The sequence below is a fragment of the Bos javanicus genome, chromosome 4 (genome assembly GCF_032452875.1).
Source record: "Bos javanicus breed banteng chromosome 4, ARS-OSU_banteng_1.0, whole genome shotgun sequence".
Taxonomy (NCBI): domain Eukaryota; kingdom Metazoa; phylum Chordata; class Mammalia; order Artiodactyla; family Bovidae; genus Bos; species Bos javanicus.
The window spans coordinates 82,752,419-82,767,844 of NC_083871.1; the positions used below are offsets into that span (position 1 = coordinate 82,752,419).

Here is a 15,426-nt window from a genome sequence, read left to right on the forward strand (position 1 = left end):
GTGACAGAACCTTCTTAATCCATGTGCACCTCTGGGAAACCGCAGTGTGTGAGTTCTTACACTGACGCCATGCCAGTGGAGTGGCTGGAGTCTTCATCAGAGCAGGGACTTCTCTCGGCCTCCCCCAGTTCTTGCCTGAGAGAGGGAGCGGTTAACCCAAGGAGGGGGTTCTCAGTGTGCTTGTGTCCTGGTTAGGCTTATTTAGTGACCATATACGACAGCAAGTGTCAGGCTCCGGCAACTTCATTCCCGGTCACAACTTCAGGGCAGGCTCATGCTCTGTGTTGAGGAATCAATCCAATCAAGGGGGCAGATGCACTGATGCACTTGGTGTGATGAAGTCGTCCCACCTCAGGTGGGTTCCAGGGTGTTTGTGTCCATTTAACATGAACTAAACATTGAAGAAAGTAGGGAAAACCACTAGACCATTCAGGTATGACCTAAATCAAATCCCTTATGATTATACAGTGGAAGTGAGAAATAGATGTAAGGGCCTAGATCTGATAGATAGAGTGCCTGATGAACTACGGAATGAGGTTCGTGACATTGTACAGGAGACAGGGATCAAGACCATTCCCATAGAAAAGAAATGCAAAAAAGCAAAATGGCAGTCTGGGGAGGCCTTACAAATAGCTGTGAAAAGAAGAGAAGCGAAAAGCAAAGGAGAAAAGGAAAGATATAAGCATCTGAATGCAGAGTTCCAAAGAATAGCAAGAAGAGATAAGAAAGCCTTCTTTAGTGATCAATGCAAAGAAATAGAGGAAAACAACAGAATGGGAAAGACTAGGGATCTCTTCAAGAAAATCAGAGATACCAAAGGAACATTTCATGCAAAGATGAGCTCGATAAAGGACAGAAATGGTATGGACCTAACAGAAGCAGAAGATATTAAGAAGAGATGACAAGAATACACAGAAGAACTGTACAAAAAGATCTTCATGACCCAGATAATCACGATGGTGTGATCACTGACCTAGAGCCAGACATCCTGGAATGTGAAGTCAAGTGGGGCTTAGAAAGCATCACTACGAACAAAGCTAGTGGAGGTGATGGAATTCCAGTTGAACTATTCCAAATCCTGAAAGCTGATGCTGTGAAAGTGCTGCACTCAATATGCCAGCAAATTTGGAAAACTCAGCAGTGGCCACAGGACTGGAAAAGGTCAGTTTTCATTCCAATCCCAAAGAAAGGCAATGCCAAAGAATGCTCAAACTACCACACAATTGCAGTCATCTCACACGCTAGTAAAGTAATGCTCAAAATTCTCCAAGCCAGGCTTCAGCAATATGTGAACCATGAATTCCTGATGTTCAGGCTGGTTTTAGAAAAGGCAGAGGAACCAGAGATCAAATTGCCAATATCCACTGGATCATAGAAAAAGCAAGAGAGTTCCAGAAAAACATCTATTTCTGCTTTATTGACTATGCCAAAGCCTTTGACTGTGTGGATCACAATAAACTGTGGAAAATTCTGAAAGAGATGGGAATACCAGACCACCTGATCTGCCTCTTGAGAAATTTGTATGCAGGTCAGGAAGCAACAGTTAAAACTGGACATGGAACAACAGACTGGTTCCAAATAGGAAAAGGAGTTCATCAAGGCTGTATATTGTCACCCTGTTTATTTAACTTATATGCAGAGTACATCATGAGAAACGCTGGACTGGAAGAAACACAAGCTGGAATCAAGATTGCCGGGAGAAATATCAATAACCTCAGATATGCAGATGACAGCACCCATATGGCAGAAAGTGAAGAGGAACTCAAAAGCCTCTTGATGAAAGTGAAAGTGGAGAGTGAAAAAGTTGGCTTAAAGCTCAACATTCAGAAAACGAAGATCGTGGCATCCAGTCCCACCACTTCATGGGAAATAGATGGGCAAACAGTGGAAACAGTGTCAGACTTTATTTTTCTGGGCTCCAAAATCACTACAGATGGTGACTGCAGCCATGAAATTAAAAGACACTTACTCCTTGGAGGGAAAGTTATGACCAACCTAGATAGCATATTGAAAAGCAGAGACATTACTTTGCCAAGAAAGGTTCGTCTAGTCAAGGCTATGGTTTTTCCTGTGGTCATGTATGGATGTGAGAGTTGGACTGTGAAGAAGGCTGAGCACCCAAGAATTGATGCTTTTGAACTGTAGTGTTGGAGAAGACTCTTGAGAGTCCCTTGGACTGCAAAGAGATCCAACCAGTGCATTCTGAAGGAGATCAGCCCTGGGATTTCTTTGGAGGGAATGATGCTAAAGCTGCAACTCCAGTACTTTGGCCACCTCATGCGAAGAGTTGATGCATTGGAAAAGACTCTGATGCTGGGAGGGATTGAGGGAAGGAGGAGAAGGGAACGACAGAGGATGAGATGGCTGGATGGCATCACTGACTGGATGGACGTGAGTCTGAGTGAACTCCGGGAGTTGGGATGGACAGGGAGGCCTGGCGTGCTGTGATTCATGGGGTCGCAAATAGTCGGACACGACTGAGCGACTGATCTGATCTCTGAAACATTGAATATTGATTTCTGACTTCTGTGCAATATATTGATAACTTTGCTACTACTCCTAGTTGAAAGTGAATCACTCACTCCCTTGAAGGTTCATTAACTTTTTCAGACAGTCAGAAAAAGAAATCAGCTATGAAAATGGGTTCAAAACACCTGACTCTTCTTGATTTTTTTCACTTTTTGAGGTCCCCAGTGGAGGCAGCATTTCATGGCAAACACAGATCTCAGTAAAACTTCAGGAGAGGAGATTTAGAAAATATGAGAATTAATTTAGCACTTTCTACTGGAGTCATTTTTGAGAACATGTTCTTGCTCCATGATTCTACCCCCTTTTATATAAAGGATGAGAATTTTTACAATCTAGAAACACTCATCAAGCTTTTTACTTCTGAGGTGAAGCAGATGATGGTGAGAATATTAACAGATCCTGTCATTAATATTTCTGCAGTGCCTATTACAAGCCAGGTATGGTTCTGAGTGATTTACAAATGGTAACTCATTCAGTCCTCACAACTGAAGATTTTTGCCGATAAAGAAACTCAGTCACAGAGAGGTTAGTGACCTGCCCAGGGCCACGTGGTTGGTAAGAGGCAGAAACAGGTCACTCGGGGCCATCCTAGGAAGGACCAGCACCTCATTACTCTTGCCAAGGTGTCTCCTTTCCACTTCCCCTTCACCTAGAGATTTTTCCCAAAAACTGCTTTTCCACCAGCCTGTCTGTGGCTGAAAATAGCAATGTTGAACAGGTATCACTTCCCTATTTTAATACCCCTCATTTGTTCCTTTGATCTTTTTAGTATCTGCATAAGCTTTTCAAAAGAGACCACCATAAGGGACAGCGCTACCATGAGAAGCAGATCAGCCTTTATGCTGAATTCGACCGACCCAACTTGCTTCCATTTCTCCGAGACAGTATCCATTGCCCCCTTGAAAAGGTGAGTCCCAGATGCCCCGGCTCAAAAGCTGCAAGGTGAGAGTTGTCATTGTTGATAAGCTCTGGGTTCTTCTAGTCTTCTGTCTCTGCTCGTCCATCCTCGTTCAAGGGAAAGACTGGCTCTTCAGGCACGAGGTTTTGCCAGGCATTCTATCACAATGGGTGGTCCTATCAGATCAGATTTTGGTAAGGACCTCAAGTATCTCTAAGCCAGGTTTAACTGGGATAAAGGTCTCATCTAGGGTCTAGGACTCTATCAACCATAAAACACTGTCCAGAGTCTGATGCATTTACCAGCAAAGTCAGCCTGGGAGAGGGACATGGACCACTCAAAGCCAGAGGCAGCTGCCCCAGTCAGGACTCCAAGTTGATACATAACTTCAGTCCTGCACCCTGTGTGCTTTAAATACCCACATGATGTACTTTTCTATTTCTCTGTCACACTCAATTCCATTTTAGTTATAATGTAGTTAACTGTAGTTATAACTACAGTTTCTAGTCTCTCCCACCATCCTATAAGTTCTTCAAGGAAAAGGAGTTTGTTTCACTGATTCTCATAAACTCAGTAGCCAGCCACACATTAGACACTTAATGTTATTGCATGCCAGTTGAATGAATGAATAAATTGATATCTACGAGGTTCTCGTTAGGTGAATGAATGAACTAGTAAGTGTTATGAGCTTGCTGTTTCAAAATAAACTACAATACTCACCATGTGTGTACTAGAAACTGGGTGACTGAAGACCCTCAGTTTTGTTTCCATGGTTCTTCACACCATCTGCAATGCTCTCTACCATCTACACATATCTTCCTAAATTCAGATGGCCAGAGAGCAAGTACTTTCTACCATCAGCCATATGTAGCAACAAAACAAAGTATTTGACCCGTAAGAGACACTTACTAAGAAGTTGACTTGACAACACGCAATTTTTGTGCAGTCACAGCTTTTCTAGTTGCTTCTTCAGCCCGTGATGATTAACTTCAAATGTGTTGAATTTACTGTGAACCAGTTTCAGCTCAATGGATTTTCTGAATCTACAATTAAAAAAAAATCTTGCCTGCATATTAGTTTATGAAAAACATTAACAGTTTATGTTTGGGCCCTAAGGCTTTTTCTCAAGAATAAATTTGGAAACACATCATCTTAGAAAAGCAAACGTTCCTCTCTTTTCTCACTTCTGAATCTATAATCTAGAAAAAGAGGGAGAATCTTAATCTTTGAACTGTGCCCCTGTGTTTGTGCCTCACTTTGAAGGAAACATGTTTCCAGGCAGACCTGGCCTTGTCCTGTTGACTCCTCAGCCAGAGCCCCACACACGAGGGTGATTAGCACCCACCCAGGCATCCTTCTTCCCCTTCACTGAACACTGTACAGAGGTTCCACGTGGATTCCAGTATGTCCGTGTCTGGAACATGCTTTCAACCCATTTGGTTTACAGTTTTCCAGTCCAGCAGTGTTCAATGGAAAGCACACTGCTCTGACCACAAAGGCAGCATCAGAAATTCTCATCTCCACACATGATATTTCTAATACAAAGAACTCACCTGGAGCATTGTGTGGGCCCTTTGGAATTTTTCTCTCTGAGCTACTGGGAAAAATCAATTGCATATAAGAGAATTCAACACAAACCTGAGAATAATTATGTTTGAAGTAGTTTTTTTTTTTTTTTTTTTTTTAAGATAACTTTCAGTGGAAAGAGAATTTGGAACAAAATGGATTTGAGATAGTAATGGTTGAAACATGTCACTATAATCAAGTCATTAGGCTTTCATGTTAAAGATCTTTGAGACATCTTTATTAGAGATTATCTCTGCTTGAGACTCCATTGGGGAAGTCTGTATATTTGCAAAAAATATACAGTCCTTGCTCAGGTACCTCAAGCCATCTTAAAGGAGATTTTCTTGACTTTAATTCATGTAGCATCTCATTCCTTTCTCCCTAGAAATAATAACTGTGCACACTGTGTTTCATCTTAGAAACAAATTCCTTTTATGTTTACCTGTAACATAGAAAAACTACTGACTCATAAAAACCTAAGTAGATTTCCCCCCAATCTAGAGCTATAAGACAGCATGCTGAGCCTTAGAACCTGAGTCTCTTAACTTTGGGTCCCATATATTTTCCGCTGTGGTAAGGAATCACTTTTTTCAGGTTTAAAAAGTTAATTAAAATAACAGCAACAGCAATAGTAATAAAGATATTCCTCAATATTGCAAGAATTGTGAGAGACATCAGTTTTTAAACTGTTCATTCTTCTGTCATTTCCAGGTGTGGTCATCAGGTCCTAGTTTTCATGTTTGCAAATCTGATTTGCTTATGCCGAGAATAGTTAAAAGCAAAATATTAGCTTTATCATTAATACCTGAATTTATGGTCACTCTCATATCTAATTGCATTCACAAGGTGGCAGTATATATGAATCTGGAGGAATAAAGTAGGAGATGCATAGTTTATTAATTTTCCTTAAAGAAAAATAAGACTGTATAAAAGATGATGGGGTCAAGACTATGTAGAAATCATTGTAAAACTGATACAGTAGATAGGGCTGATAAAGTTTCCATTAGTTAACCCCTACATTTTTAACTGTTACTTTACATTAAATAAGGAAAGGAAAAATTTGAATGTTATTTTTACATCATTTTTTACTCAATTTTTGTTATTATTCTGTCTTGTCACTTGTTTTCTGTTATTCTCCTTTTTTGCACACGTGCATGTATATATGTCCTGTTGGCTTTAAAAATCTTAGTTTAGCTACTTTTTCCTCTAGATGGAGCACTATTGCTCGGGAACATTCAAGAATCTAAAATAAGCAAACATGCTTTTATGCTTTGTGTATGTGCTCAGTTGTGTCCAACTCTTTGCGACTCCATGGACTGTAGGCTGCCAGGCTCTTCTGTCCATGGAATTTTCCAGGCAAGAATACTGGAGTGGGTTGCCATTTCCTACTCCAGAGGATCTTGACCCAGGAATCAAACCCAGGTCTCCTGCGTCTCCTGTATCATCCATGTTTCCATGGATGATAGAGAGCAGGGTGTTCTCAGACCCAGAAGCTGCCCTCCCACATTTCTGGTTCATCCCCATGGTGGATACTGGTCACATAGCTCTCCTACCACCGGAGAGGCCTTGAGGTTTTCGTTCTGGGCAGTCACTCAACCACCTATAATCTTACTACTATAGAAGAAATGGACAACGGATACTAGGGAGCATCTCACCACATCACTTTTTAAATTTTTGTTAGAGAATTGTTGCTTTACAATGTTGTGTCGATTTAAGCTATGCAGCAAAGTGAATCAGTTATACATATATCCCCTCTTTTTGGATTTCCTTCCCATTTAGGTCACCACAGAGTACTGAGTAGAGGTCCCTGTGCTATAAAGTAGGTTCTCATTGGTTATCTATTTGATACATAGTGTAAGTTGTATAGAAATGTCAATCCCAGTCTCCCAATTCATCCCACCTCCTTCCCCCATTGGTGTCCATACATTTGTTCTCTACCTCTGTGTGTCTATTTCTGCTTTGCAAATAAGTTCATGTGTATCATTTTTGAGATCCCACACATAAGTGTTAATACGACATTTTTTCTTTTTGACTTCATTCTGTATGACACTCCCTAGGTCCGTCTATATCTCTGCAAATGGCACAGTGTCCTTCATTTTTATGACTGAGTAATATTTCATTGTATATATGTAATATCTTTATCCAGCCCTCTGTTGATGGACATTTGTTTCTGTGTCCTGGCTGTTGTGAATAGCTGCAGTGAACATTAGGGTGCATGTATCTTTCTGAGTTATGGTTTTCTCCAGGTATATGCCCAAGAGTGGGACTGGTGGGTCATATGGTAGCTCTATTTTTAGTTTTTGAGGAACAGCCGCACTGTTCTCCATGGTGATGGTATCAATTTACATTCCCACCAGCAGTGCAAGAGGGTTCCCTTTTCTCCACACACTTTCCAGCATTTATTGTTTGTAGATTTTTTGATGATGGCCATTTGACCAATGTGAGATGATACCTCATTGTAGTTTGATTTGCATTCCTCTAATATGAATGATGTTGAGCATCTTTCATGTGGTTGTTGGCCATCTGTATATCTTTTTTGGTGAAATGTCTGTTTCTAGCTCCCCCTCATTTTTTTGAATGGGTTGTTTTCTGATGTTGAGCTACATGAGCTGTTCGTGTATTTTGGAGATTAATACCTTGTGGGTTGCTTCATTTGCAAATATTTTCTCCCATTCTGAGGGTTGTCTTTTTGTTTTGTTTATGGTTCCCTTTGCTGTGCAAAGATTTAAGTTTAACTAGGTCCTATTTGTTTTGTTTTAATTTTCATTATTACTGTTAGAGGTAGATCAGAAAAGATCTTGCTGCAATTTATATCAAAGAGTATCCTATCTTTTCCTCTAAGAGTTTTATAATGTCCAGCCTTACATTTAGGTCTTTGATCCATTTTGAGTTTATTTTTGTGTATGGTATTGGGAAGTGTTTTAATTGCATTCTTTTACATGTAACAGTCCAGTTTCCCCAGCACCACGTATTGAAGAGACTGTCTTTTCTTCATTGTATATTCTTGCCTTCTTTGTGATAGATTAGGTGACCATAGGTACATGGATTTGTCTCTGGGCTTTCTATCCTATTCCTCTGATCAATATTTCCATTTTTGTCTGCTACATAATTTTTAAAGGAATTGTGTGAATAATCAAATTAGTGGTGTTTCTTGCTCATTGTGGCCTTCAGGTTTTCTCATTTAAATGATTGTGTACCGGGTGGCTCAATGGTAAAGAATCCACGCCAGCAAGAGCCCCTGGAGAAGGGAATGGCAGCCCACTCCAGTATTCCTGCCTGGGAAATCCCATGAACAGAGGAGCCTGGTGGGCTACAGCCCATGGGGTCCCGAAAGAGTTGGACATGACTTAGTTACTAAACAACTCTAAAACATTGTCTTAGTTTCATTCCAATTCTAAAGTGTTATTTTTTTAAATGGAGTACAATTACAGTGTTTCTGCTGTACCGTAATATGAGTCAGCTGTATGTATACCCGCTCCCTCTTGAGCCTCCTTCCCACCCCATCATCACCATCCCGCTCCAGGTCATCACAGAGCGCCAAGCTGAGATCCCTGTGCTCTGCAGCAGCCTCCTGCTAGCTCATTTACACGATTGTGTATATACGTCAGTGCTGCTGTCCCAGTTCTTCCCACCCTCCCTTTCCCTCCTCACCCCCATGTCCACCAGTCCATTCTCTACATCTGCATCTCTGTACCTGCCCTGCAAATAGGTTAGTGTGTACAGTTTTTCTAGATTCTATATATATATGCATTAATAAGATATTTTTCTCTGACTTCACTCTGTATGACAGACTCTTGGTTCATCCAGATCACTACAAATAACCAGTTTCGTTCCTTTTATGGCTGAGTAGTGTTCAATTGTATATATGTGCCACATCTTGCTTATCCATTCATCTGGCGATGGACATTCAGGTTGTTTCCATGTCTTCACTATTGTAAATAGTGCTGCATGGACATTAGGGTGCACATATCTTTTCAGTTTTCCTCCCACTTTTGACAGATCCTTGAACAGAGTTTTCTTCTACACCCAGTAAGCCAGCAATAGAAATATTCCCACCCCAGGGTTTAATTCTTTATGCAGCAATTATTTACTGCTCTTTACAGGGAACATACAGCTGTGAACAGTAGTCCTTTCCTGGAGCTTAGACCAGTGCCATGAAGAAACCTCAAGTAGCAGAAAGAAAGAAAGCTTTGTGGGGAAGAACCTTTGTTTCAGCATCTTGCTTTCTGCCTTTGCTCTGGAATGTTCTGCCTCAAATATGTTATCAGTTAAATTGTGTGGAGTCCAGCACCTCTCAGGGAAATCTGGACAGCTACAAACAAAACTTAAAGAGGCTTATTTACTTCTGCTTTGTTTTTAAAGGGAGGCATTGGAAAATTCTTTCAAACTTGTATGTTTAAGTGACTGTAGATATTTGTTTTTATATGATAACACATAACATTTTTACCTTGCTTTATTTGAAGGCTCTTGAGATCTGTCAACAGAGAAACTTTGTAGAAGAGACGGTTTATCTTCTCAGTAAGTAGCTTTGATTCATTTTGGTCCCCATAAGCTAGAGTGGGGTGACAACGTGATATAAATTTTCCAAGAATGGACATAGGTTTCAGACCAAAGTAACAGAGGTTAAAGCCTGTTTTATATAAGAATTTAATATTTGGAGAAGGAGACTTCATAGCTCAATAAAGAAGGTAGCATTATTTAATAAATGCTACTGAGATAATAATTAGTATTGTGTAAATCAAAATAAATTGTGGATGGGTTGAGAAATTTGTTTTTTTTTCTTTTTCTGCTTTTCATCAGAAGGAAGTCAGAATCTGAGAGACCTGGTTTCAGATTCCAGATTTGCCATTTAGTAGCTATATGATCTTGGCAAGTGACTAACATGTCTGTCCTTTTTTATAAAATTGAAATATTAATAGAACTACTTCCTCAGATTATAGTGATTACAGGAAGTAATTCATGTGAAGCACTTAAGTGAATACTCAGTACAAAGTAAATACCTAGTAATTAGGATTTATTTTACTAAGTTACAGTTGTCATATAAGGAAATACACTTTTTGTCATGGCTATCAAACTGTGTAAACAAAGTGAGATGTGGTTTCTCTTAAAATGTTTAATTAAATTATCCTAAACGTGTTTCTCACATTGTTCTAGGCCGAATGGGTAACAGCCGAAGTGCCCTGAAGATGATCATGGAGGAATTGCATGATGTTGATAAAGCAATTGAATTTGCCAAGGAGCAGGATGATGCAGAACTCTGGGAAGATCTGATTTTATATTCCATTGACAAACCACGTAAGTAGAAAACCCATCTGCCTTCATAACTTCTTTCTCTCCATTTAGCCAGTTGTGTCTAGAGTAAGAATCATCTCAAGATGCACTGAGTTAAAAATATGGTGAAGTATCTATAATAAAAATAGGTCATGTATATAGTAAAGATTTCCCAAACTCTCCCTATACAGGGAAGTCTGGAGCCTTAATAATTCATGTTAGCTAGCTGAACTTGATAAAGAACAAGTGATTGACATGATATCAACTCTGCTCCCATGAAGCATAGTTTACCTACTGCACCCAAATGAAATAAAAGATTCTGGTTTTGTTTGTACACAGTGGGCATTTATTTTGAAAGTGTATAGTCTAGCCCTTATCAGTTCTCTTTATGGAAACCCATAACCATTACTGGACATGGACTATATTTGGAGGTTTGCTACGTAGCATCGAGCCTCTCTCTCCTGCCTTGTTTTATCAGTGCAGCACTAGGAGTGTCTATTTGCTGCCTCTCCTTGACCATCTGCTTGGGTCTCCCATTTTGGAAGGAAACAAATGAAAGTCCTATTTTAAAGATATAGATATGATTCAGAAACTAGCAGTCATGGTTTAAAATCTCTCCCTTCCCCCTTTTTATTTTTTGGTCAGAAGGCTTATCTATTTCAAGATTTTCAAGTTCTAGATACCACTGTTACAGTTTTTTTTTTTCTGAGATACAAGAGGGTGTTATTCAGGTTCATTACAGATTAAGGTACTTCGAGAATCTAGTTTAGCATAATAGAGTAGCAGTTCAAGGATCCTACAGGAGGTAGAGTGGTAATGAAGTACGCTTAGAACCTGGGCCTACCCTGGCTTTGATTTGGGGTTCAAAAATTGCTAGTTGTATGATCCTGGACGAATTCATTAACCATCCTGTTTTTTCCTTTTCCATAAAATGGGAACAAAAAACATTGCCACCTTGCAGAATATTGGAGAAAAGTATATGATAACTGCACCATAGTATATTCTCAATAAATATTAGTCACTTCTCTTTGACATCACAAACTGTGTTCTGAAGTAATCATTTGTTCTCCAATTCATTTTCTTTTTAAATCTCTTCTCATTTAGCTGCTTCTTTGAGAAAAGTAAAGAAAATTAGTTCTTGGGAAGAGTTAGAAGTTCAGATGGTTTTGACACTTACTAAAAGGAAATAACTTTTTGCCTAAAATTACATCCATTCCATTGCTTATATGTTGTTTTCTGTGGTATCCATAGCATTTATCACCGGCTTGTTAAACAACATTGGCACTCATGTTGACCCGATTCTACTAATTCACCGTATTAAGGAAGGAATGGAGATTCCTAATTTGAGAGACTCCTTAGTTAAAATTCTACAAGACTACAATTTACAAGTAAGTATCCTTTCTTGAATAAGTGGACATTGCTGAGTAAATTGACTGACTACATTTCTAGGGTTTATTGTGGACATCCATTCAATTTGATAGTCACATTGTACTTAGGCCCAGATATTTGGAATATTTTTCAAATAAAGAAGCTACAAATAGCACCCTTTAAGGAAGCATACATATTTTTTATCCATCCCCCGATTTTCTCTCCTTGTGAGCAGGCATTCTCACATTTATAGAGTAAACTTAGCATGGCCTTGGAGCGTGTGGGGGAGTGTTACAGTGGCTTTTAGATCAGACCACCTGAACCATTTTGAAGTAGAATGAGCATGTGTCCATTTGGAGAAATGAAAAAAAAAAAACCAACTTTTTGTTTTCCTTGAAGCCACTCAGTATCGTATTGCCTGAAAGATTTTAAAATACAGAATTTTGTTTTACCTTTTGTCTGTTTTTCTAGAGTATTACAAGTTTAGTACCCTCAATAATTCAGAATTTGTGATAAGAGCCGTAGAACTCATTATCTTTATATAAATAATTAACATGCCAATCACAGAGCATCCTGATCTTTTCCTTAAAATAGCCTCTAGCAGTGACTGTATTTCGGAATGCTAGTAGCGTCCAGAGAACTTGAAACTATTTAAAGCACATTTCTTGAAAAATTCAGACTGTTCTTTCTCTAGCTCGTTTGGAAATGAGTTTTTGGTTAAATGGGGATGAAATTGCTTTCCTGGAGACAGAGATTTTGCAGGTGGAGCCAAAAGACAGGGTTGTGGGGAGAGAAGTGGTCTCCAGGGTAGGAAAGGGGGAGCGCATGATGAGGATTTGCGCAGCACCCGCTGAACTTGGAGTTCAGGTCAGAGACTGGGTGAAAAGCAGAAGAAAATGAGGAAGATTAGTGGTATCAAAAGAAAAATAAGAAATGCCAAGGACTGACAGGGCTGGAGGGCCAGGAGCCTGTGGCCAGGGAGGAAGATATTGTTAAACATTTCCAAAGGAGTCTTTGTGACCGCGTTCAGAAAGTACAGTGATGGGAGAGGTCATGGGAGTGGAATTAGTCAAGAAACTGTGAGGGTAGGAGTTGTCTGGTGGGCCCTGAGCTGTGAGCCAGGGTCCAACTTTCTCCTCAAACTAGGAGTTAACATCCAATTAAGCTGACTGGCCTTACTGGATAACTCAGCTTTAAGGAGAAGAGGTTTTCCTGAGGGCGGATGTGACAAAACTAAAATCCTTGGCTTAGAAGGCTTGTGGGAAGTTGGCATCATGGGAGAGAAACGAGTACTTGGTTTAGGCAAGTAGGAAAACAATCTCTTCTGCAGAAACCTTCCAGAGAAATAAGCATTTGTTTCCAGTGGAATTTGGAGGTTTGTGGGTGACCCAGAGAAAGGTTGCTGGAGGAAGGAGAAAGGCCAGGAAGGAAAGGGAAATGTAGGAAGGGGTTACTAGGTGAGGAGAGGTGACAAGGAGGGGTTTGTGCTTTGTGCAGCTCTCAAGGGATGCAGAAGAACCGTCCAGACCGGAAATGAGTCACTTCATCCTGAAGCATGAATTTGGCGTTAGGGAGAGCAGTTCCAGTGTTAGACCCTGTAAAGCCCTGGATGTGAGTGAGCTTGACAATGATCTGTAGCTCCTCGGCTCTCAACACCCCGGGTCTGCCTGGAAGTTGCCAATTCCAGCTTGTCAAGAAGTCATTTAAGTGTCTCTACACCTCTGCCCCAAGAAAGGTGACCAAATAATTGCCCCTTTTGTCCTCCAGCTCTCCTGCATGAAGCCTAGCCTCTCAGTTGAAAATTATGCATTACTTTTTTCTCAGCCTCTACAGTACCTCCAAAAACACGTAATAGATCCCTCTTCCTAGGCTCTTTCCAGAGAACCAAGCTCAGGGGCACTGCTAGGTCTCACTGCTCATTAATGTTTTATGAATATATTTGCATAGTTCTGAATCAGCCAGGAATAAAAATTATTAGGTGCAAAGTGAATTCCGTCTAAAAAATTAGCCACTAATCAGCTGGTAAGTCAATATTTTATCCTTTTCATTTTTAAGTGAGAGCTTTTCCTTAAGATGTGTAAGTGTGCAGCCCCTGGTGTATTAAAGAGGCTGGGAGTTACTTTGCCCAGGGGTCCAAGGTAGCCTGTAATACCCAACCATGGGGAGGGGCTTCTGGGACAGAATGGGAGGGACTCACGGAGAAAGGGGCAGGGTCTGTGGAAACGGCTGCATCTGTAGTCTTCTCTGGACCTCAGACATCTCCTTGGAGGATGCAGAGAGAAAATGCTCTACTGGGACAGGTTGTTCAGAGTTCCAGGAGGTACTTCCTGCTTATATATGAAGAGTTTAGAATTATTTTCTATGAAAAAGGCTGCTAAGTCACTTTGGTCGTGTCCGACTCTGTGCGACCCTGTAGACTGCAGCCCACCAGGCTCCCCCATCCCTGGAGTTCTCCAGGCAAGAACACTGGAGTGGGTTGCCATTTCCTTCTCCAATGAAAAAGGCTACTTCTTTTCATTAATGACTTTTTATTTTCTTTCCCTGACAACCTACTGGGGATCACTATAAAAAAAATTTGAATCTATTTATAGAGCAGTCTGAATTTTCTAGAAAGGTTTCACATACTTTTAAAATTCTGTCTAGTCTTTTTTGTTGTTGTTTCATAACACTATGGTTGATTTTTACATGTTTTAACAGGCTAAAAGATTTCAACTCGGACAATGACGTCCAAAAAATTTAGGGGAAATTTTGCAGGTCCGTGAATCAGCAAGAATCTGGACCCTGTTATGCCTGGGGGCAGGGAGTTGGGTGACCTTGGGAGACATTAAGAACCATTCAGTAAAATGTAGGAAACTGTGGTCAAGTGTTAGACACAGGTTATCACAGGGCTTCTCAGCACCTTTTTTGCTGATTTGCATTGGTAATCTAAGGCTCAGATTTATAATTCAGTGGACAGAATTTTACAACTTACTTGGTACTGAAAGTGCTTTAGGGGAGGACTCCTCAAGTGAATTGCTGTTTGGAAAGAGAAAAGTTAGAAAGTTGGGGGGAAAAAACTGAACATCACTTTTGGTTTTAAAATTTCATGTTTTCTAAGATGCAACAACTTTTCTCAGTATCATGTCTAATTCCATCTAAATGGAATTAGAAGCTGACAGATAAGCTTCAACTGTCTATGACATCATTAATGTTAAAGAAATAATTAACCACATTATCGATGTTTAACTTTTTTTTTACACGTTTGTATACTTTGTTATATTGTTAGCATGTCAGTTCAATAGAATTTCAAAGCTTCCTGAAGTAAGATAAAAGTAGCCCTTATCATACTTCGTAAACTTAAAATGTTTCTAGGTCTGATTTCAAGGACAAATAGCATTTGTTTTGATATTAGTTACTTACAAAACAATATATAATGATATTTCCATTTTTACAAGAAACCGCAATTTCCAAATTTTTATACTGTGTTTTATATTTGTAAAAAATTTTATTTCTTGTATTTAGTGGGTTGGCCAAAAAGTTTGTTCAGTTCTTCTGTAAGATGTTATGGAAAAATCTCAACAACTTTTTTGGCCAACCCAATATTTAGCATTAATATCCACTTCTCTTGCCCTTCTTTTTTTTTTTTAGAGCTTATTTAGAATTCTTAAGCGTCCTAGCACCTTTGCTTTTAAACACTTGACAGTCATTTATCTTTACAATGGTCCTTAAGGAACTCTCATCTCTATTTTATTTATAAGACGACTTGCATTTCAGAAAGTTTTGACTTACCAGTCTGGGAAGGTGATGAACTGGAT

General features: G+C 39.7%; 1 protein-coding gene across 2 annotated transcripts in view; it reads left to right on the top strand.

Moving 5' to 3' along the window:
• VPS41 (VPS41 subunit of HOPS complex) overlaps nt 1-15,426 on the top strand; it is a 225,180-nt gene that overhangs the window by 165,407 nt on the left and 44,347 nt on the right. For both annotated transcript variants that reach the window (XM_061414519.1, XM_061414520.1), the window contains exons 22-25: nt 3,299-3,436; nt 9,457-9,511; nt 10,148-10,288; nt 11,516-11,652. In XM_061414519.1, coding sequence (XP_061270503.1) covers nt 3,299-3,436; nt 9,457-9,511; nt 10,148-10,288; nt 11,516-11,652 — 471 coding nt within the window. The remainder of the gene's footprint in view (nt 1-3,298; nt 3,437-9,456; nt 9,512-10,147; nt 10,289-11,515; nt 11,653-15,426) is intronic.